At 42.6% G+C, this 22,060-nt stretch overlaps 6 protein-coding genes across 13 annotated transcripts; 3 read left to right on the top strand and 3 right to left on the bottom strand.

The window, feature by feature from the left end:
* The first annotated feature begins 1,008 nt into the window (after positions 1-1,008).
* Positions 1,009-4,535, top strand: LOC148328585 (sodium channel regulatory subunit beta-1). Its single transcript, XM_088307583.1, has 5 exons — positions 1,009-1,191; positions 2,023-2,189; positions 2,386-2,620; positions 3,571-3,730; positions 4,323-4,535. The coding sequence occupies exons 1-5, from the start codon at positions 1,113-1,115 to the stop codon at positions 4,363-4,365; spliced, it is 684 nt and encodes a 227-aa protein (XP_088163709.1). The 5' UTR covers positions 1,009-1,112; the 3' UTR covers positions 4,366-4,535.
* dnajc28 (DnaJ (Hsp40) homolog, subfamily C, member 28) lies at positions 2,562-9,494 on the bottom strand. 4 transcript variants are annotated; one of them, XR_015845688.1, is made up of 3 exons: positions 9,063-9,494; positions 6,025-8,096; positions 2,562-2,675 (listed from the first exon to the last, which is right to left on the bottom strand). XR_015845688.1 is itself a non-coding variant. In XM_088307579.1 (2 exons), the coding sequence occupies exon 2, from the start codon at positions 8,080-8,082 to the stop codon at positions 6,943-6,945; it is 1,140 nt and encodes a 379-aa protein (XP_088163705.1). In that variant the 5' UTR covers positions 8,083-8,096; positions 9,063-9,494; the 3' UTR covers positions 5,827-6,942. The 4 variants fall into 4 exon arrangements, 1 of the variants encoding a protein (XP_088163705.1); XR_015845686.1 differs by lacking the exon at positions 2,562-2,675 and adding an exon at positions 5,081-5,331; XR_015845687.1 differs by lacking the exon at positions 2,562-2,675 and adding an exon at positions 5,827-5,965.
* Positions 6,060-6,495, top strand: LOC148328584 (potassium voltage-gated channel subfamily E member 1). Its single transcript, XM_088307590.1, has one exon. The coding sequence runs from the start codon at positions 6,060-6,062 to the stop codon at positions 6,432-6,434; it is 375 nt and encodes a 124-aa protein (XP_088163716.1). The 3' UTR covers positions 6,435-6,495.
* On the top strand, positions 9,456-12,619 carry LOC148328582 (major histocompatibility complex class I-related protein 1-like). The gene is given in 8 exon segments (XM_088307580.1): positions 9,456-9,947; positions 10,385-10,651; positions 11,233-11,277; positions 11,280-11,501; positions 11,599-11,907; positions 11,981-12,088; positions 12,158-12,175; positions 12,259-12,619. Coding segments are annotated over 8 exon segments (1,116 nt in total). The 5' UTR covers positions 9,456-9,883; the 3' UTR covers positions 12,342-12,619.
* pycard (PYD and CARD domain containing) lies at positions 12,491-16,040 on the bottom strand. 4 transcript variants are annotated; one of them, XM_088307587.1, is made up of 5 exons: positions 15,760-16,040; positions 15,147-15,393; positions 14,717-14,758; positions 14,529-14,594; positions 12,491-13,631 (listed from the first exon to the last, which is right to left on the bottom strand). In XM_088307587.1, exons 2-5 carry the CDS (start codon positions 15,391-15,393, stop codon positions 13,372-13,374), a joined length of 615 nt encoding a protein of 204 aa, XP_088163713.1. In that variant the 5' UTR covers positions 15,760-16,040; the 3' UTR covers positions 12,491-13,371. The 4 variants fall into 4 exon arrangements, with proteins under 4 accessions (XP_088163713.1, XP_088163712.1, XP_088163715.1 ...); XM_088307586.1 differs by having other exon boundaries at positions 15,147-15,397; positions 15,761-16,040; XM_088307589.1 differs by having other exon boundaries at positions 14,529-14,588; positions 15,147-15,397; positions 15,761-16,037.
* A 900-nt stretch (positions 16,041-16,940) lies between these two features.
* etsrp (ETS1-related protein) lies at positions 16,941-20,475 on the bottom strand. Of its 2 annotated transcripts, none has more exons than XM_088307581.1 (7): positions 20,371-20,475; positions 20,213-20,294; positions 19,136-19,237; positions 18,957-19,031; positions 18,453-18,854; positions 18,241-18,359; positions 16,941-18,049 (listed from the first exon to the last, which is right to left on the bottom strand). In XM_088307581.1, the coding sequence occupies exons 1-7, from the start codon at positions 20,410-20,412 to the stop codon at positions 17,792-17,794; spliced, it is 1,080 nt and encodes a 359-aa protein (XP_088163707.1). In that variant the 5' UTR covers positions 20,413-20,475; the 3' UTR covers positions 16,941-17,791. The 2 variants fall into 2 exon arrangements, with proteins under 2 accessions (XP_088163707.1, XP_088163708.1); XM_088307582.1 differs by having other exon boundaries at positions 19,136-19,204.
* Positions 20,476-22,060: the final 1,585 nt, after the last annotated feature.

Below are 22,060 nucleotides of genomic sequence, written 5' to 3'. Positions count from 1 at the left end.
GCAGACGAGGTTACAAGAGGCAAGGACGCCCCCCCCAAAAAAACACACACACACACACACCCCCTCTGTCATCTGGTTACATCACATGACATCAACCCTGACCCGCAGTGTCCAAACACAAACATACGCATGACGAAAGCTTACAAGGCCTCCAAATGTTGCGTTTATCTTTATTTGATGAGCGTTTACGGTTAATCACGCCACTGCGCGCCTTGCATCGGCCACGTGAATCTTTTCTAAACTAAATGAGGCCTTCACATCCTCTCTGCAATAACACCCCTGACTTAAAAATAATAAAGGATACGATTGATGGTCCCCGGCTTCTGTCAGAAGTGAGATTTATGTACCAAACAGGTTTCTGATTAATAATATCTAGCTTCTACCCCAAAAAAGATTTATGACCCTCATTGGTTAAAGTTTATGATTTATGGCACCTAGCTTCTGTCAATAACTGAATTTGTGACCTTAAAGGTGTAAAGGTTATGAATCAGAGCACATACCTGATGCGTCTGTCAAAATTCGAAGTGGGATTCCCACCAACTGTCAAGATGTGTTGAAATTTATGACCCTGAGAAAACTTCCAAAAGGGAACCATTTAACTGAGTAGTATAGGATGCCAAAAAAAAAAAAACAGGAGCGGGGAAAAACACGAGAATGCGATCAACAATCATGTCAGTATCTCTCCCTCTCTCTCTCTCATGCTGCTAATAGTAGATGTGGGTCTCATTAGTTACACATGTGCGTGTGTGTGTGTGTGTTCATAATATGTGGGCCACATGGTGACATTATTACAAAGCATGTGATATCAAGGGAAAAGTCTAAAATATCCAAGTAATTAGGTGCACATTTACACACTTGAAGGCCATCCATCCAGCCATCCGTCTGTCAAGACGAGCATCATGGAGACATCAGGGGTCTCGTTTGGGCATCTCGTCATCTCAAATTCCCTGCTGGCTTTCGGGATTATTGACACCCTCTAAATATAACCTCCTTAAAGTCGCAGCAGTGGGTACCCTTTGGAGACGGCAAACCACTCGCTAAACAACTTTTTGTTTTTCCTGATATTTCTTAGACTTGTTTTTTACATAAACTGGGGACTTTATGGAGCCTGGATGATTTGCCTGAGTGGATTTCGTTCAATGGCTCTCGTGCATGTCCAGTGGCCTCTCCTCTTAGTCGTCAGTCTGCTTGGTGAGTCCAGATATGACTAAATAAAAAAGACATTTTAAAGCCCCGTTCCCCCACATGCTTTAACGTCAAATGACACTTTTATTAGAAGTCAGGAGTTCACTCGTAGAAAGTCTAAGTAAAATAAAGTACAACTGCTCACCTTTTGAAGATGCCCGCAAACGTGAAGATGAAATAGGAAACAGAGCGATACTGCCACCTAGCGGCCTTTTGTGGTTTTGTGGTAACATTATAATTTGACAACTTTTAATATTGTAGCATATGCATTTTTCAAAACTACGTTGTCACAATTCTTTGCAAATTAAAATGTCAAATCTGTGTTCAAATTGCACAATTTTGATATCCAATTAATTTTGTTCTTTCTTTTTTTATTATTTAACCAGGATAAATCATTCAAATGTTTTCGATTATTTCCAAAAACATTTTCAAATAATAGTTATATTTTTTCAATTATTGATCATTCCAAATATTATTTTTTAAAATATTTGATATATTTCTATTGTATATTTGAAATTATTTATGCTGCTCAAATCATTGAAAAATATTTTTAGTTTTGTTGAGATGCATTTTTTTAGTAATGAGGTAATTTAAAAAATATTATTTACAAAATATTCTGTGCATTTTTAATATATTTTTAACTATTTCCATTGCATTACATTATTTAAAAAAAAATCTTAAATTCATTTAGGCTGTTTTTTTTTTTAAATAACATTCCATACTATTTGAATTAAAAACCTATTTCTGCTGATGCATTTCCCGCAAACATATACTGCTTAAGTGATGAGAAGTATTCGGTACCGGAATATCTTTTTGTTTCCCTGCTGGTCCGTGTAGCGTACGAGTCTCTTGGAGGCTGCACTGAGGTGGACTCGTTGACGGAGGCCGTGCAGGGCGAGCCATTCGTGCTGGGCTGCATTTCCTGCAAGAAACGAGAGGAAGTGTCCGCCATCACCACCGTTGACTGGCATTTCAGACCTCAAGGACGGGAAAACTTCATGCATGTGAGATTACAGCGGACAATTCCCTTCATGTGGAACTGCATGTCCCGTTAGCAATATCTTTTTGAGATAAGAGCCGTCGTTAGGATGATTTCTTTGCTTTGACTTGCGAGCAAATATGAGGGACATCCTTATACCAAAAAAAAAAAAAAATCACCTCATTTATTGAAGACAACACATATGCTGACTCATCCCCCAGATCTTCCACTATGAGCACCCGAGCGCTGATGTGAAGGACGAAGCCTTCATGGGGCGCCTGGACTGGCTGGGCACGCGGGGCGAGGACATCCAGGCGGGCACCATCGCCATGCGCAACGTCAGCTACGGGGACGCCGGCACGTACCGGTGCACCTTCAGCCGAACGCTCCTGCTGGCGGGCTTCCAACACCACGTCAGCGTGGAGAAGGAGGTGGAGCTCAACGTGGTAGACGCCGGTGAGAACGATTGCCGGCCAATCGCACGGCGCACAAAGACGAACAACCACCAGCACTATAAAATCAAATAATCATTTTACAAAATGGAGACTTTAAATGTGTCGGAATTTTGCAAACGTAAATTAGAATTTTCAGAGATTAAAACTCATTCACTACCAGGCCAGGTAAAATAAATGACTAAAAAAATAAATTACATAAATAATTTGACGTCTATACCCGTCAATGGCAGTGAAGGAGTTAAGTCAAAATTTGACAAGATTAACAAATTGTGAGTTGAAATAATTCAAGAATGTCTTATTCATGAAAAGGAAATTGAAATTTTATGACAAAAAGTGTGAGAACAAGTAGCGATTTTGCAAAAAATTGTAAATAATTCAGGGGGGAGGTCATAATTTCATGGGAACAAATTATTATAGTACGAGTACAAGTCATTATTACAGCAATAAGTTGTCATTTTCCAGGAAAAAGTTTACATTTTTATCAGAACAGATTATTCTCATATTTTACGAGAATAAGTCATCAGTTAAAATATTATGAGAATAATAAATCATTTCAGGAGAATAAGTCTGAATTGTATAAAGCGAAATCACGATACAAGTTAATAGTTGAAAAATGACAAAAATATGATTTTACATGAAAAAGTCAAATTAAAATTTTCTGAGAATGAGTTCTTATTTTTGTGAAAAATTTGAAATATGAGAATAAATCACATTTCAATAGAGCAAATCAAGAATAAGTAATGAGCAGAATTATGATATCAGAATGATCAATGAGAATTCTCTGAGAACAGTCAAAATCTTACGAGAATAACTTGTAATAAACTAATTCCGCAAGAATGAGACATACTCAAATTTCCAGATTGATGAGGTGTAAAATTTTCTGATCATGAGATATGATGTTTTTGTGTTACATGTTTTATTTGATTTAAATTTTGCAATCTTTTTTCGAAGCCAACCGGGAGCTGGCTGCGGTGGTGTCGGAGATGGTGATGTATGTGCTGATCGTGCTTCTGCAGTTGTGGCTCATCGTGGTGGTGGTCTACTGCTACAAGAAAGTGTCCGTCGACATCGACGCCCGCGAGGCTCGCAGAACTCTCAAAGCTCACAAGGAGTACGTACGACAAGAATACATCATTTCAGGAGTAGAAACCGTTAGTTGAAATATTACGAGAGGGAATCGTGATTTTATGAGGTTAAGTCGTAATTTTATGGAAAAGAAATGTGGGAAAGAGTTGTTAGCCAAAATTTTATAACAAGTCCGAATTTTGTGACTATAAATGGTAAATTGACAAGTATACATCTTAAACTGGCATAGATTATCCAACAATAAATTGTTGGTTAAAATACGACAATAGGTTGTAAATTCACGAGAAATTTGCAATTTTCGGATGACACGGCGTAATTTTTAAACGGAGTCTTTAGTTGAATTTTTATCAAGAGATAAATAAATAATTTTACGAGAACAAGTCGGAATTTTATAGGGAGTCCAAATTTTGTTATTATTCTACAATAATAAACTGTTAAATCGCATACAAATAATTTCATAAGAATACGTTTTCACGGAATCCTAAATTGCACGACCTTCGGCCCCAATTTATTACTTAAATTGGACAAATCGATAGTTTTCTTGCTAACACGCCGAAAAAAAAAAGAGTCCTGGTGGCATGTTAAAAGAATATCTGTTTGTTTTTTGTGTGTTGCAGACTGCTAGACTGCGATGGCGTCAAATCAGATGAAGCGGAATAGTTTAATAAATGTTATTTAAAAAATTGTGTTTATGTTACAATTCATTTGTGTCATTGATTTTCTTCGTTTTTTTGCACATCTGTGCTGGGCAGCCAGACACGATTTTATTTGTATTTTTTTTTTTTTACTGTCACGGGATCTTTCATTTTCTGTTCTAGGGTTATCATCACACTGGCGTGACACCACACATTATGTGTCTTAATTCAACTTGATAGTTATTGTACAATTATTCCACTGTATGTGCAGTATGGATCTCTTTCTTCATCCAGCTCTCCGTGTAAGTTTTTGGACTTCAAATGGTGCGTTCACGGACACGTGGAGGTCACAGTGGCACAGTGAAAGCATTGTTCTGCCATTGAGCTGTCATTTCACACAGGCCTTAATCAAATGCGGAGGGGGGGGGGTCGGAACAGGGTTATAATTTGCATCATGGTGTCCTCACATATTATTTACCAGGGTTGAATTAGAACAAATGTTTTCATTAAACGTGATGACAGCCTGGAATTGGGGGAGCTTTAGGACCCAGAGCGGGCGGGGGTTTACATTTTCCGGGGGGCGCAAAATTGAGTTTGGTCCATAGAACGAAGACAAGCAAAGTCATCCGACAGGTAAGCTTTTCCTTCTGCAAAGGAAGAATTATCAACAAATTCACACTAAAATTAAGACAGCATATCACGCAGAAAGGAAAGATTTGTTTGTTTGCTTATGACTGATTTATTAGAACTTTGTCATGTAACTGACATTTGAATACACGGCTCGGAATACAAGGATGGTAGTTTAGTAGTCTTTAAACATTAAAAAAAAAACTCTTGTTTTTACCAAAAAAGGTGACATAGGGAGGGGGGGGCATTAAAAATGTAATTGCGGTCCACTAAAAGAATTACATCTTGTCATTTCCAATCTACACTATAGAACAAAGCTATATAAATGTCGTTTAGTCACTGGCGGAGCTGTGGGGGTGGGGTGCTGCAGGGGCAAAAAAAAGAAGTTAGTTCATAGATTTAAAAAAATAAAATAAAATTTTTAATGTTAGTCAATTTTTAATCATCCATTGTCGAGCATGTAAATGATATATTAATGACAATGCATATGTTGAGGTATAATAAGTACAATTAATAATATATTGATTACTAGAATTTGTGCTTTTTTTGTGCAAACCTCAAATTTTCGTTTTCTAATGAAAAACATGGAGATGTGGAAAATCCTTGGAAAAAAGAACCCAGGAAAAATTCAACATTTAAAAAAATATTGGCGACTGTGAATCCTCAGGTGCCAAATTGCGAATTCTATTTTTAATTTGTAATACCACCAAACACCACTGGATGGCAAACGTCTCACTTGCACTGATGCATGTTGATTTATTGTTGAGCAGTTTTGTGCTGCCCTTGAATGTTATTTTTTAAATGCAAGGGAGCCTTTGGCACATAAATAAATGCAGTATGTGGTTATTTTGATGTTGGGTTAGCATAGTGGATATTTAATAAATGCATTAAAAAAATGTTTCAGCAAGGGCATATATTTCGTCATATTTAAAATAGAATTTTTGTTTCCCACTTGGTTAGGAAGTGCGCTGCCCGGTGAGTAGCACTGATGAAAAGTCCTAGAAAAGACAGACCACATGTTGACCACAAAAAGGCAAACCTGCTGTATTGTGCTCACCTTGCAGTTATCGAAGCGTCCAGCAGATGGCGGCCATGTCTCACTTCAACGACACTGAGTTGAGTTCCTTGCTTCTGTCCTTGTTGCATCACTGCCTCAACAGAACCACCGCACAACCGCCACAGAACCACAGCAACACCTCAGCCACATCCCAGGGAGTCTTCTACATCCTTCTGGTGTTCGGCATGTTCAGCTTCTTCTCCTTCGCGGTCATGTTCAGTTTCATCCGCTCCAAGAAGCTGGAGAGCTCCCAGGATCCATACCAGCAGTACATTGCCCAAGACTGGAGGCAGAAGCGGACGCCGTCTATGGCCGGCATGACTCAGGCTCGACGGGTCACAGAGATGTCATCGTCGGTGGTCATCTGTAACCCGGCGACAGAAGACCAAAGGCCGGAACAACAGCAGTGAAACAAATACACGCTTACAATGAAAACATATTCATGAGGTTTTTTTTTTTTTAAATACAGGATTCTCCCTCTGGTGTTACAGTCCACTTGCATCGGGCTCAAGACAGTATGTATTTCCACATAGACAATTTGTGTCAATTTGCACAAATAACACAACAATAAAGACGATTTTTTTTTTAAAACTAGCTGGGAATTCACCACATCATCAACCGCCTGTCCAAAAGCCAAGATTGCTGCAGTTCCTTTCCTAGTTGGCCGATTGTTATAATTGCAAATAACTTTTGAAGGGCAAGCCCTATTGCAATAATTTTAAGACGTAGTCCCATAATTGTAGACGTGGGCTGTCCAACTGCATCATCTGCATGCTTCTACGACATCGGAATGTGTTCGAGAAAATATTGTGGCAGTTCTGATTGGAAATGACTTTGGAATGCAAAGCCATAGCGGAAAATTTTCAAGTCATAATTTTAGCAGAAAGCAAATGGAAATAAAGTGAAGTTTCCTTTCATTCATTTGAGCCAACTTTGCACCCACGACACCAGTCCTCGCTTGGTGCCTACAGACTTTGCAGCGACATGGGCCGCATTGACCCTCTTCCTCTCCTCTTTCCTTCTCTGTCTCTGCTCAAGTCGGCGCCGTCCGGCGGCCTCCTCTGCACGCCGCACCTCCCGCGCCAGGCTGAAGTGCACCATTTGCATGTGAAGCATGGGAACGATCAGGTTGTAGCTGTCCACCTTCTTGTTGAGCGTCGTCAGCTCTTCCTCAGCGTGGGCGCACAGCTCCTCCCAGCGGAGGCGCTCCATCGGGCCGAGGGGTTCGCCCAGCCCGGCCCGACCATCCAGCAGCTCGCCCCGGATGTGAGCGGCGGCCTCGCGGATGTCGCGCTGCATGAGCACCCAGGGCGGCTGGTAGCCGTTGTCCATGAGGATACGATTGAGGTTGTGCGTCATGGGGTCGGCGTAGGGGTTGTGTTGGAACTTGTTGAGTGGCTTTCCGGCGCCACTGAGGTTGCGGAAGTCCCCCCGGGCCATGGACTCCTGGATCAGGTCCTCCACCAGCCGTTCCAGCGCTTGGGTGATTTTAATACTCCTGCTGCGCTGTCGCATGTCCCGCTCCACTAGCGCCCCCTCAGCCGCCGCCGCCCTCTCAAGCTCCCTCTGCCGGTAGTCCAGAACTTGCTCGGCGGCCCTGTCAGCACGGAAGTGGCGGTACTGGCGCTCGCGTTGGCTGGGGGTACCCGAGCCCACGCCCTCGTAGCTGAGGTAGTGTCTATGCTGAGGGGCCACACCTGTGGACGGCTCCTTGTCCTCATCTTCATCCTGCGTCGCATCCCGACGGCGGGTCTCACTGCCGTGTGCCAACACGGAGCGGTAGGCCTCCTCCACCCGGGCAAAAAGGGCCGCATCAGCGGTAGGCGCACCTGAGTCTGGGTGGTAGCGCTTGGCGAGGCGCAGGTAGGACTCCTTCGCCTGCTCGGGGCTGATGGATTCGTCTTCAGGCAGCTGCAGCAGCCGATAGCTTTCTCGAAGCCTGCCGCTGATGTGAGGTCTGCCGCTCATTGTTCGGAGCCAGCAGGACCGGCCAGAACAAAGCAGTAGGAGGGGTGCATGGCGGCAGGAGTTGCAAGACACCAGGAGATGGGAACTCATCTTGCTACGCACTCCTGGATGGAGCAAATAAATCATAAAGTGGAAAAGCAAGTGGGCTGGATTAGCACGACTGTAACACTGTTCTGATTTTATGCCTACTTCAGACTTTTTGACTGGTTTCCAAGTACAGTAATTACTTGCTATACACAGGGCTCAAGTGACCCAACTCTGCTGTAGCCCCCCCCTCACCAAAAAAAAAATATTGATTCCACTCCCAAAATGTGTATAATAGATTAGAATACAAGATTAAACTGCAAATACACTATGATGTTAAGCAGCCATCATTATGAAAATCGCAACAGAACTAAACGAAGCCTGATTTGGGGACGACATGAACTTATTTACACATAATTATTTTTGCAATTGGTAACACTGCCACTGCGTGAAAGATGTGATCGGGCAATTGGAACCTAAAAAACAGAGGCCAAATGAACAGATGATAGCATACTTATTAATGGTTAATTAATGCCAAATTAAATATGAATCTTGGAGATGACCACTGGAATAGGCAAGCGAGGCTGCGATAACCATCTGAAACGTTCATGGACTATCTGAAGAATTCAAAAAGTTACAGGATTTGTATCCTATGAACAACATGTCTTGTGTTTTTATTTTGTTTCAATGAAAAACACAGAACGTTAATTGACCCTTATTTTCGAAATTTAAGAATAACTGGGACGTTTTTAGGACATTTCAGGCTAAACACTTTCTTTTAGCATCTAACCATTTTACATGCCTACTATAGGTAATATTTTTTATTTCGAATAAATTGTGGCTATTTATAGCGGCGGCGTCATAAAAAGCCCGGATGTCCTATACTTTTTACTAGCTTGAAGCTACCGAGGCTGTGGCCAAACAAGTACACCAAACAGTGTCAATTCACCGCCAATTTCGGCGACCATGAACATATCCTCACAAACGCTGCTCTCTGCAAACTACAAAACACATTCAATGACAAATACGAGGTGGATTTGGGTTACCTTCTTGCTGCTGTGGTTGTTTTGGGTGGCCGAGTCTTCTTCGTTGGCACGCTTTTCACCGGCAGTTGTTAAGAAAAGTGCATCAGCGACATCTGGAGCACCGGAACCCGAACGACACAATCGTTTATTGCGAATAATCCCATTTTCAAGTACCATTTTTAGTGAAGCTTTTGTTACAGGCTTAGGATGGGACAGCAATGTGGCGTGTGTCGTATGTTGGTGATGGGGGGAGAGACCCGGAAAAGAAATGTGTGTTGAATGTAAAAAGGATAGCAAAGAAACCCGTTTGCCCAGTCAGTTCGCCCTCACCACGGTTTGGAACTGAGAAAACTGACACAAGCCTGATCGAGGAAGGTAACACTTTTAACAGGTACTTGCTTGAATAATACCTCACAATTAATGTAAAATCATCAAATATCTGCGCACGCACACACACACTCCTGGCCCAAGAGAAATAATATTGTGTACACGTATGTTGTGTGTTGCGTGAATAAACTCCTCTGGTCACGTGATTTCCCCGAACTGCCCAAGCGCTTCATCGGGCCTTGACGCTCCCACACAGAGCAGGAAGGTGAGCGTCGCTGTTTCAACACAAACTTCAAGAAACACATGTGCTGCTTTTCTTCTCCTCTCGACATTAATTTGAGCCATCAAACAACACGATTTTTTTTTCATCCGTCTTTTTTTTCCAACTCGACGAGTTAGGATCTCCCGATCAGACGCAAGTGACATCATCGCGAGGCTGCCTTGTTATTGGTTGAGGTGGGCAAGTAATTGAAACGGTTCATTGCCCTTTGACGTTGGACTGAAAGGAGCACAGCATGTTCAAGTTGAACTTTGTGGGATTTTTTGTGGTGGCTGTGCAAATCCACGTCGTGGCGGCTGGTAAGAGCACAAGCTGACTATCCCAATCAGCTGCTTTTCATATTTCGATGCTAATGACTCAGTGGCGGAGCTCGACTTTTATACTTGGAGGGCATGGGTGGCCAAGGATAACTCAGAGATTCCGCACAACAAAAACTTGGAAACGCGTCAATTTTTATATCGAATAATGACGTCTATATTATAAATGATTAATAAGCACACATTTTAAGGAAATGTTTCAGTTTCTGTGCAAGAATGAGCTTAATGTTTATGCCTTCTTATTTCAATGAACTAAAAAGTCAAATATCTGGTTTGTGTGAGAACAGCAATGATAAATTGTTTCCTAGAAAAAAATGTCAAGCATTCAAATGTTTCACCTTTGGACAATAACATCAAATGTGAATAGTTGTAGATTTGGGTGCACCGAACAAACAAACTGTGTTTGTCTTTTCTTTCAGTGATTCACTCGCTCGTGTATTTTCACATGGCATCCTCTCAGATTCCAAACTTGCCAGAGTACTCGGTGGTTGGTTATGTTGACGGCGTTCCGATTGTTCACTATGACAGCAAGAGCAGGAAAATGAAACCCAAACAGGACTGGATGGAACAAATCACTGCAGTGGATCCACACTACTGGGAGAGAAACACACAGATCAATATTCGTAATGACCTGCAAGCCAGAGTTGACATTGAGCTTGCTAAGGAGCGCTTCAACCACTCTGGAGGTTTGTTGAACTTCAACTTCCACGAGAAAAATACATCTCATGTGCTTTTATGGTTTTTTTTTTTTCCTGACTTCCATAATCTGGGGTAAGAAGGGACTGACTGCTAATAAGGGACACTTTGTCATTTTTTTCCCTCACTGCATTGTTAATGTCTGAAAAATTGTCCCGGCGCAGCACACTAGATGACTGGTTAGCATATCCACCTCCAGGTTTGAAATCCTGTGTGGGGTTTGCATTCGTGGGGTTTCTCAGGGTACTCCGGGTTCCTCCCACGTTCTAAAATCAATCACAAGAGCTTCATTGTCTGTAGAAGTTTGAAGGTTTTTTTTTTGGCTATTTGCACCCAGCGATTGGCTGGCGACCAGTTGGGTGTGTCCCTCGCCTCTCGCCCAAAGACAGCTAGGGTAGCCTCCAGCGCACCCGCCACTCGTGATGTACACGAAAGTTCTTTTAAGTGAACTGAAACATTTGAATCAATTCATCAAAAAGAATCGTTCCAGAAGATTCGTTCAATGATTCGTTTGGAAAGGGGAAATGACATCACTTTCTTTTTTCTGTGTGTGTGTGCGTGTGTGTCTCAGGTGTCCACATAATCCAGACGATGACTGGCTGCGAATGGGACGATGAGACGATGGTTGGAATCACATCAGTTACGATGGAGAAGACTTCATGTCGTTTGAGTTGGAGACGCTGAGATGGATCGCCGTTCAGCCACAAGCTGTTATCACCAAACACAAGTGGGACCGACGGGACGCCTTCAATCAGTACAAGAAGTATTATTACACTGAGCATTGTCCTTCTTACTTGAAGAAGTATGTGAGCTACGGCAGGGACGTCCTAATGAGAACAGGTGCGTGACCGCCCCCTGGAGGAAAAAGGCTGCCGTGGCAACCTGTCTTCTCGCCTCCCTTTTGCCGTCTCACTCATTGTTGTCGCTTCACATGCAGAGCTTCCCGTGGTGTCTTTACTCCAGAAGACGCCGTCATCTCCGATCACCTGCCATGCGACAGGCTTCTACCCCTACAAATCCAACCTTTTCTGGAGGAAAGACGGCGAGGAGCTCCACGAGGCTGTGGAGATGGGCGAGACCCTCCCCAACCACGACGGAACTTTCCAGACGACGGCTCACCTGAGAGCCAAGCCGACAGCCCACGCGGAGGGCGTCTACGAATGCGTCTTCCGGCTGTCCGGCGTCAACGCCGACGTGGTCACCCAGCTGGACAAACGTAGCGTCTTGAGCAACGCGCGCATCCAAGGTCAGCCGCAACGCAATGCTTGCGTGTCGCTCGCGTCTTCCTTCTCACGTCTTGCTCTTTTGATCTCATCTAGAGGAAGAAGCCAGAAAGATCATGCTGGCCGTCGGCGTTCCGTCGGCGTTCCTCGCTCTGCTGGCGCCGCTGCTCGTGTTCCTCGTCAAGCGTCACAAAAGCAGACAAGGTGAGCGGTTGTCTGACAGCAAGATTTGAGAAGGAAAAGTCACCGGAACTTTGTCTTCTTCCCTTGCAGCCAAATACACTCCAGCTCGTAAGTAAAACGTCTTCTGCGCAGTTCTGTCCGCGTCTGATGTCCGCCTTGGCTACAAACGATCTGCATTTGCGCTCCCGCAGCTGTTGGCGCTGATTCTGAGATCACTTCAAAGTCCATTTCTGAGCCAGATCCAGAACCTGCTTCCGAGCCCGAGACACAGTAGCCGTCTCACGGCGGGTTCGCTGACACGCCACATGTTGTTGAGGTGAATTCATGCTCATTATTTGCTGTGCTCATCTTCTTGCAGGTGTTGAGACAAAAGAGGGACGCCTCGTCTTCATTGGTCAAGACAACAGCCAAAATGACACAAGATTAAGATTGAAAAAAGTTTAATTAAATCCTTAAAAAAATGTAGAAATTGAAATGAATGAACAATTAAAAAAAAAAAAAAAATTCTCACATTTTCTTCATATTTAAAATTGATTTAAAAAAAAAACAAAAAAAAAACGGAACGGGGTCATGGGCCGACAATTTTTATGAATAATGCCGCAGGGTCAAGGCCGGAAGGGTGCCCAAGTCACGGTTGGAGGGCGGGGGACTGACTGACCAAAAAGGGTCAAGTGCCCAGCTCTACACACGTGTTGGCATTAACTTCTAATAAGAGACGCATTCTCGATGGCTTCAGGCAGTTTTGGATGTTTTGGAGCGTATGAAGTGCTGCCGCCACGAGTGAAAACTCACTCGTCTTTCGAACTTTGCTGAAATTAGCTGATTTTGAAGGGGTGGTCCTGTTAAAAAAAAAATGGAACGTGAACTGTGAGCCCCCCAAAAAAATCTTTAAAAAGATGGATTGCATTCACGAATAGAGGCAGCAATTCATCACCGAGCCACATCGACAACTTCGGCGGGCAATTGAGTATGTGCCGCTTCTCAGAAGCGAACGCTGATCTGTGCTTTCCACAAACTCGTCTTCGAGTTTTGGCTTTGTTTAGACGCTCGTCTTTGACACGTGAAAAAATGAGGACCTGGACCCAGCCGAGCTGCCACGTCACGGCCGGAGAAAATCAACACATTCCTCATTAAAAGTAGGTCACTTATTTGCTAATTACTCCAAAAAGAATGGATAAAAAAAATCATGAGAACTAATTTCCAAGTTTCCGAATTAAAAAAAATTTAAACTGAGCTCGTTAATAAAAAATGGGCCATCTTGGCTGGACTGGTACTTTAACGTCGCCATCTGACATCTAGCGGTACTATTTTCCCTCAAGGTCTTTAACGAGGTACGGTTCGTGCTTCTTGAGGCTTCCAAAGAGGACGTCCTTGGCACTGCTGCCGGACTTGAGAGCCAGCTTGTAGATCAGCCTCATCTTGTTCTGGTTGATCAGCTCGGCGCTGATTTGATCGTAGACCTCGTCCTGGATGACCTTCCTCTCCAGCAGGACATCCAGAATGGGATTAATGTTGCACACGCGCTGGATCAGCTCCAGTTTGTGCGTATCCACAAAGTGCTCCTCTGAGGGACAAAACATCAGGAACGGTTGTTAAAAAAAAATAGGTACACTCGCACGTCACCCAAACCAAATGTTACGGTTCATTTTCTAAAAATAAAAAATGGCGAAAAGATTACTCCAAAAAAAAGAATGAGGTAAAAAAAAAAACAGTTTTTATAAAAGAAAAAAATCTGATTATTATTACAAAAAATGCAGAAAATGTTAGGGAAAAAAATCCTACAGTGTTAGAAAATAAAATAATGTGACGGAAAACATTTAGGGGAAAAAGGACACTAATGTTGGACAAAATATTCCAAAAACAAATAAAAATACACGACTATTTGAGAAAATAAAACCAATATCGGAAAAATGTGGCAAAAAATAGGAAAACAAAATAATACCAACATTACAAAAACACCACAAGAAAAGTGTGATGCAAAGGTAGCTATACATATATGTACAGTGGAACCTCGGTTCTCGACCATAATCCGTTCCAGAACCCTGTTCGAAAAGCGAATTGTTCGAACAACCGAAACCATTCCTTTGCTGCTTGCACTGACTTTCTTTGGAGACATGATTTGGGGCTAAATCACTTCGTACACCGATATAAAACGCGAGAGCAAAACGCGGCACGTCCGCACGCGACAACAGTTGGTCATAAAGAGAGCGATCTACACCCGTACGCCGCTCAGCATCCCACCCTCGCGGACGCACTCACGCGTCATACCGCCGTTCGAACTCCGAGGTTTGTTCCAACTGCGAAGCAAGAAGTTCTCTATTTTTTTGTTCGAACTCCGATTTGTTCGACCTCAGAGTCGTTCGAGAACCGAGGTTCCACTGTGCACAAATATGCTTTTCACATACATACAAATATAAAAAAAATACAATTAGTGAGTCAAAAATGGTGTGGACATCCTTACCACTGGAGCATGTCGTGTCACCCGCGGCTCCAGCTTGGTCTGCTGCTGCTGCTGCTGCTGCTGCTGGAAATATGAACAATTCAAGTTTAGGCGCTTGCACTGTGCAATTTGAGTATTTGAAGTCCTAATTAAGGACGTTGCCAAACAAAACGAATGAAATGGAATCAAATTAGAAGGCAAAGACCCACTTGTGCTAGACACCTCCGGGAACAGTTCGGCAATCTTGTTATCTGACAAAACATTGTGAAAATATGTCAGATTTGCACTTCTTATACTAATACCCAAATATGAAACCAATATAGAATATAGGATGTGAATGATGTAGAAAAGGCTCAAACATGAGATGACATAAATGAAAAAAATAATGAAAAAAGGCAAGTTTTCTAAACTATAATTAAAACATTGAAAATATTAGTTAATAACAATAATAATAGCAGAAAAAGTGATGAAAATAATGTCGGAAAAATACCATATAAAAAAATAAAAAATAATTCGGCGAAAACAGTAATACTTCTGCATAAGTTATCAAATTCATACTTTACTTTCACACCATATGTTTTATGTTTTTAGTTTTTTTCCAAGACCAAAAAAAATAACGGAAACAATCCAGATATTTACCGAGCATTTTGGCATCATTGAAGCACTTGATGATCTTCAGCAGTTCGGAGGTGACGGCTGCAGCTTGGTCCTCGGTGAAAGTGGACACCAACACTAGGGTTAACTCCATGAAGTTCTTGCCCTCCACCCTGCTGAGCGCAACCTTTCGGTCACCGCCGCGGGCCACCAGAGCCATGGCGAACTTTCCAAAGTCCGTCGTGGACAAGTTCTCCAGCGTCTCCATGATCAACAGCTTTTTGGAGAGCATCTTCGAGCCGGGAAAAAAAGGAGAGGTCTGTGAACACGTCCTTACGATTGTACAACTTTCACTTTCGTTTCTTTCTCCCGTCGATCGACGGTACACAATCACGAACCTCGATAGTCAGCACACACACAAACACACACACATATAGAGTAAATTTTTTAAACTTATGACTTGATGGTAGTACTTGAATTTCGAGCAAGGGTCGCGTATTTTCGAGCAACTTTGAACGCAGCACCGAATCCAAGCGATCCTCGAAAAAAAACCGCGAAAAACTACTACAGAATATGGTCATCTCATAACACAGTCGAACCATAAATGTCAGTTACACAATATAAATGATTTAGGCTTTATTCAATGCGATTATATTACCTTAATTTCCTACTGCGTTCGCGTTCCGCAAGAGGCAGTAATGCTGTGTTCGAAGAGGGAGGGGGAGGGGTCTAGGAAAAGTGCGTCCGTTGAACAGGAAGGGAGGAGTCGCAAAATGGTCGGACTTCAACGTGAGGTTCACGCTTCAATAGCAACTCTGTAAAAAAACTGAATTTACAAGGGCCATAGTTTGGCAGTGATGAGACAGATACATGACGGGGCCATGGACGGACATTTTGGTGTAGAGCAGACTAGGCCAGACTTCAAATCGGATACTCCTGGCACCACACAAGAGAGGATGTCGCCCTCTGGTGCCGGACCTGTTGCCGCCGTGCATTCAGGGACAGCCCACCTGGATTAAAAGCTCCAATGGGATCTGTCCAGGTGGAGGTCCCAATGGAGTGCGTGGCCTTGGACGTTACGAAACGCGACAATACACAATCAGAAGCATGACACACTTGGAGCAACAGACTGCTAGACGTAGACTTTATCCAGCAACATGACAAAAAGTTTTGCTAAATGCAAAGTGGATGGACTAGTCAAAGAAGGGCCATTCTTTGTCCTGGGACAATTGGACGGCAGAGTGTACTGTTGGCAGAAGAACCAGTTTATTATTTATTTTTATATCATGGCTATCGATGCTCCTGGCAGCATTTCACCATCTCCATGTGAACCCGCTCTTCTTCCCTTGCAGTCCATGAGATTGTTGGGTTTAAGGCGGGTGGGTCACACCAAGCGGGCCCGCTAATTCACCAACCAGAACGTCCACGCTGGACACTCGAGCGCATTCATTCACACAGCAAATGTGGGAATCACTTGAGTTTATTCATTGGAATTAGACAATAGAGGTAGACCTGAGTTCTGTATACATATAAAAAATATAATAAATGCACAAAACTCCACTGTATCAACACTATTTACAAGTACTTTTGTCACTAGAAACAACAGGAAGTTATGTGGTGTAAGGGTCTCACACACACAACACACACACAAAATTGTAATTAAAGAAATTCAAAAGTCATTTTCCGTGGGTTCAAATTTTTACTGGGACTATTCTCGGAAAATGTCAATTTTATCACTTTTTTATTCGCCCTCTCAAATATTGTGTTTATTCCCAAAATTAAAATACACATTTTTATGGGGGAATTGACAATGCAGACATTGAGAATGTTTTTTTTAAATTTTTTTTTGTAAAACTGCACATTTTATTGCGACTACCTACAAAAAATTAAGTTGCTTTAACTTTTGTGACAATTTATTCTCATAAAATGAAAGCCGTTTTTTTGTTTTTGTTGCGTAACAGAAAAAAATATAGTTGTAAAATTGTGACTTGTCTCATTTTTTATTATTTTTCACGACGTTTTCTTATTGCAAATGTATTCATATAATAATATAAACTGTCGCCATCTCGGAAAATAACGCTATTTTCTCGTAAAACTGCGTGTCAGAAAAAGGCGACTTTGCTCACGTGAAAGGATTTTTTTTTCTTAAAATGTAAATTTTGACATCTCTCAAATTTCCAGTAAAAATATTATGACTTCATTCACAAAAAAAATTCATATCAGATAATGACTTAAGTCACAATTTTTTTTTTTGCACGTAAAATTGCATTTTTTTTTTGTAATTCTATTTTTGCAACGTCAGTCTTCTAAAATTGTCACAATCTTTTTCTCACAAATTGCAATCATTGTGTAAATAATGCACCTTTTCTTCATTTTATAACTTTCTTCTCAGAAATGTAAGAATTTTCCTCTGTTAACAAAATTCTATGACCTCAACCTGAGTGCAAAAGCATTTTTTTCTTGATCCTTTCAGTGTGGCCCTTACACTCCTTGCTTAATTACCATCGTGGAAGATGTGGCGTCAAGTTCCTCTTTGTCGTGCTTTGCCCTGAGCTTGACATGCTCAATATTTCCACCACAATTTCACCTCACCTCACGGTGAATTTGTACAAAAACAAATGTCACTTTTTATGTACATGACATTACTCATATGGGTCCATAGTACTCAGTTTTGTTTTGTTTTGTTTTTTTTAATCCCATCGCTCGCTGCTGAACTCCGACGTAGATGACTCTGTGCTGTCGGCGGCGGGTAAAATGTTCAGGCTGCTCAGTACCTCCTGCGCCGTCTTTCCCAGCATGCCTTGCATGTCGCAGACAAAGCGGTAGACGTAGCGCTTGCCCGCCGTCTTGTGGATGATGTTCTTGTGGTAGTAGTAGCGAAGGCCCCGGCTCAGCTTCTCGTAGTTCATTTTGGGCTTGTTCTTGCACTGGCCCCAGCGCTTGGCGACCTGCAGGTGGAGGGAAAGACAAAAAGTGGAGTCGAACAATTTCAAAAGAGATTCAGATATAGACATCATATGAGGAAATACGCTCAATAACGTTGATTTCATAGAATTGCAAAAGGCCGTTTGAAAAATCAAGGCCTCCCTCGGAATTGATGTCTCTCTACATGCCGCAAGAAATGAGCGACAAGACTTACCTCAGAGGGGTCGGACATCTTAAACTCCCAGCCGTCCCCCGTCCAGGAAATAAAGGTGCGACAAGCAGAGTCCAGAAGAAGTTCCAGTAAAAACTGCCACAGCTGGATCGGGCCCGAACCTGACAAGAATCACGTGAAAATACGTCCATTACCGTTACCACGGCAACCGTTGTTAAAACATGATACAAAAAAAAAAAAAAAGCAGCACAAACCTGGGTAAGCGGACATAGCGGCCATGTGACTGTCCCTCTCGGGTCGCTGGAGGTTTTTGCGCTTGGCCACACGAGGGTAGTAGTTTTCTGACGGCTGAGGGCTGGCGTTGGCGGGGGCGGGGCAAATGGAGGGAGTGGGCGGGTGCGGCAGGGGGCCGCCGAAGCCGGCCGGGGAGTATTCGGACCAGAAGGCTCTCCTCTGGCCGTCCGAGTCGGGGAAGAGGTCGGCCGAGTGGCGGGAGTAGCCCGAGTCGGTGTCGCTTTTGACGCTCGGGAAGGGGCTGTGGCTGCCCTCCGCGGCCGGACTGAACTGCCCGCTCTGGGGCAACAGGCTCTGGTAGCTCTGGTTGGCTCCTGGCTCCTGGTAGGCGCCCGCTTGGGGCTGCTCCACCATCAGCCCATCTGATGGAGGGAAAGTGAGCTTAGTAACGTTTAAAACTGGGTGGTTTCAATTAAAATCTGAATGTTTATTTCTAAATGTCTTCATTTGAAACGAAGCCTCACCTTGTGGATAAGAAGTCCACCAGCTGAACTCCTGGAAAGAGTCCAGGTTGAAGGGGTAGCTGTCGCTTGAGTTAACTGCGAAATACAAATGAAACCCCAAAATTAAAAAACAAATTAATTTGAGCGCATTTGAACGCATCCCACATTATATTATATTATATCTTCTATTTCTTAGTGACCTTTTGGTGGCTCCGCATAGCAGCTGTCCAGCGGGTACTGCGGCGGCTGCGTGGGCGCCTTGTTGCTGTCTAACAGAAAAGACACATCTTCACCAGGGTAGTCTGGAGGTTACACACACACACACACACACATTAGGCAAGATTCATACGCCCATATTAGGAAAACATTGTAGTAATTCTTCAAATAGTTTTACGCCTTTTTTTTTTAACTTACAACAGAACTGATTTTGTGTGTGTGCGTTCACGTGCACAAAATGGTGGGTTAAAAGTGTGAGATGATTACCATAGAGCTGGAAATGAGAGAATGGATGGGTAGGTTCGAAACGACACTGTAGACATGACACTTGCAATAGCTATAAAATGCCACTAGATGGTAGTATTGCTCTGAAAACTCCTTCCGGCTTACTCATCATAATGAACATGTTGAAAGGCTTTTTTTCTTTTTTAACTTTGGAGGTTCTGGAGAAACATTCGACTGTACCTAATCAAGTGTCCGTTGCACAAACAACAAAACACGCATCATGGGATGAGGTGGGGGGGGCTGCTGTTAGAGCAATTAGACTAAACACTTATTAGTGAAGCGGGAGTTGGGGCATTTGTTTACCATCCAATCAGCGTAGGCTGCACTTTTTTTTCCCCCCTGCAGCTGAATGGATGGAGGAAACGGGGTAGGAAGAGCGTGGAGGAAACACCAGTGGAGGGAGTGTGACAGCGTAGTGATGGAGGGAGGGGGGGACATGCACTCTAAATCTGTTGGAGGAGGAAGTCTGGAGGAAAGGATTAGCCAGGGGAGGGTATCTTTAACTTGACCACCCTGATTCACTCCCTCACACACACACACACACACACACACATTAATATCGCCTCACCCTCACATGTGTCAAGGCCTCATTGCAAAAAGCTCTGACAGATGTGATGATGATGCCGACTGGGAAACGATTTCCCGTGTCCTTCAAGGCTCACAGGAAGCCGGCTGCATAAACAATTGGCCCGTAATCGTCATCATCCTCATACGAATTAAAAAGCATCATCATCAAAATTACACCCACCCCTAAAAAAAAGAAAAGAAAAACTCACCAAAAGATGCAAAGTCAAACCCTGCCGGCACCTCCTGGGATCGAAAGTCCTCCGAGTAGAAGTTACCCTGGCACACCTCCATCTAGCGATAATCAGTTTAAAAAAATGAATCATTCATTTAAAAGATTTTTTTTTTTATATAGCAAATGACGTCATACCTTTATTTTAGTGTCGGGCTTGATGGCGGAGTCCCAGTACATGTTGGTCCGTGTCCCAGTCAAGTGAAAAGAAGTGAAGTGAAGTGAAGGGAAAGGAAAGCTCGTCTGTGGTGGGACGGGTCCGTTATAAGAGCAAAGCGGACGGGGTGGGAGGGGCAGGCCGAGTCGTGACCACCGCGGTCGTGACGTCACAGACAATCAACCCCGTGGCGCCCCCCGACCAGAGCCCCCATTACTTTCATTCATAAACATCTTTTAGTCTTCATGAAGAGTATTTCGAAATCGAATGTGTATACTTCACATTTGTGTAGGCAACTTTTAAACAGACTTTTTTTTAATTGAATGATTAAATTAATAACCATATTTTACGTAACTATTTGTATCTATTCTATAAGAGGAAAGTAAACCTAATTTCTTTCTTTTTTTAATTGTTGAGACAAACCAATGTCATTTTAATCGTTCGATCAACATATTTATATTTAATTGTGCTTATCCACAATACTTTTTACATTTATGATCCATTTTATGTTCAAGTATAATCCAGTCAAATATATATTTTTTTACACTTTGAGATTCATTTGAAACATGAACTACAGAAATAGAAATATTTTACATCATTGATCACATTAAAAAAAAATAACAGCGCTATATAAGTCATTACAACCAAGTGAGGCAAAATACAAGCAATATAATTCGAGCTAACATGGCAGAAAATAGTAACATTCAAATATGTAAAACCACATCGACAACTCTTTTCCATTTTTAAATGCTATATCCGCAAAACCAGTAATGGAAATATTTGCCATTGTCGTTTTGAATTATTCGGACAAACGGACTTTTTTTGGTTTTTGGAATTTAGTTTATTTTGACATTTAATCATTATTATTTTCCTAAAACAAACAACTCTTTTTTGCAACGAATGTGCATGAAATGCGTCATTAGTCACACACACAACAGGGTCACGATATCCCATAATATACACACGTAATCGCTCAGAGCCAATTACAATTCGAACCGGTGTAACTTTACTTATTTATTTTAACATTTTATCAAGTTTAACGACTGCGCCAAAATAAGAGTGCGCAGATTTGAAGTGCTGCCTTTAAAAAAAATCAGATCTCGTCTTTCTAATGAAGCGGAGGAAAGTAGGGGGCAAAAAAAAAAAAATCAGTGTGGATCTTTCGGGAGGCATTTGGCTGAAACAATGGGCCCGTGAAACACACGCGCACGCGCATACAAACACGTGCACGTAGGCTGGTTGATGAAGAAAGTCTTGAAATCTCAGCGTGAGTGGTGGCTGCAGATAAGGCCTCCTCCAGGACATTATGTAAACAAACAGACCTCTGCTATTCTCTCTCTTACACACACACACACGCGCGCACACACACACACATCTGGAAAAGTGGGCTCTCGGGTGAAATCGTGCGCGTCGCTGAGTCGTGATTGGGGAGCCCCACCTTGGCCTGGCTAAGGTTACACAAAAGGCGGGTCGCTGATTAACTGCCGTCTGCCGGCAAACAGCAGCTCAGGAATCCCAACAGCGAACTGGCACACGCAGAAAAGTAAAATAATATCAAATAATAGTGATTATGTTAGATACGTGTGCCCAAAGTTAGGGATTCATGCGTGTGTTTTTTTTTTTTTTTTTACTTTTTTACACACAGCAACCAGGGGCAGAGCTACGGGGTGG

Source organism: Idiotropiscis lumnitzeri, chromosome 10, assembly GCF_059441095.1.
Source record: "Idiotropiscis lumnitzeri isolate Australia: NSW breed Sydney's pygmy pipehorse chromosome 10, RoL_Ilum_1.0, whole genome shotgun sequence".
Lineage (NCBI taxonomy): Eukaryota > Metazoa > Chordata > Actinopteri > Syngnathiformes > Syngnathidae > Idiotropiscis > Idiotropiscis lumnitzeri.
This window is presented reverse-complemented; position numbering and strand designations above follow the sequence as displayed.

Bases quoted from the DNA above. Each gene is read 5' to 3' on its own strand.
- pycard (XM_088307587.1), bottom strand. From the start codon at position 15,393: ATGCTCTCCAAAAAGCTGTTGATCATGGAGACGCTGGAGAACTTGTCC. The intron at 14,759-15,146 runs GTAAATATCTGG...ATGTTTTGTCAG, and splicing joins CAATGATGCCAAAATGCTCG to ATAACAAGATTGCCGAACTG. The intron at 13,632-14,528 runs GTAAGGATGTCC...TTTGTCCCTCAG, and splicing joins TGACACGACATGCTCCAGTG to AGGAGCACTTTGTGGATACG.
- LOC148328585 (XM_088307583.1), top strand. From the start codon at position 1,113: ATGATTTGCCTGAGTGGATTTCGTTCAATGGCTCTCGTGCATGTCCAG. The intron at 1,192-2,022 runs GTGAGTCCAGAT...TGGTCCGTGTAG, and splicing joins CTTAGTCGTCAGTCTGCTTG to CGTACGAGTCTCTTGGAGGC. The intron at 2,190-2,385 runs GTGAGATTACAG...CTCATCCCCCAG, and splicing joins GACGGGAAAACTTCATGCAT to ATCTTCCACTATGAGCACCC.
- dnajc28 (XM_088307579.1), bottom strand. From the start codon at position 8,082: ATGAGTTCCCATCTCCTGGTGTCTTGCAACTCCTGCCGCCATGCACCC.
- etsrp (XM_088307581.1), bottom strand. From the start codon at position 20,412: ATGTACTGGGACTCCGCCATCAAGCCCGACACTAAAATAAAG. The intron at 19,238-20,212 runs GTGAGTTTTTCT...TGTAACCTCCAG, and splicing joins GTTTGACTTTGCATCTTTTG to ACTACCCTGGTGAAGATGTG. The intron at 18,050-18,240 runs GTAAGTCTTGTC...CTCCACCTGCAG, and splicing joins AGATGTCCGACCCCTCTGAG to GTCGCCAAGCGCTGGGGCCA.
- LOC148328584 (XM_088307590.1), top strand. From the start codon at position 6,060: ATGTCTCACTTCAACGACACTGAGTTGAGTTCCTTGCTTCTGTCCTTG.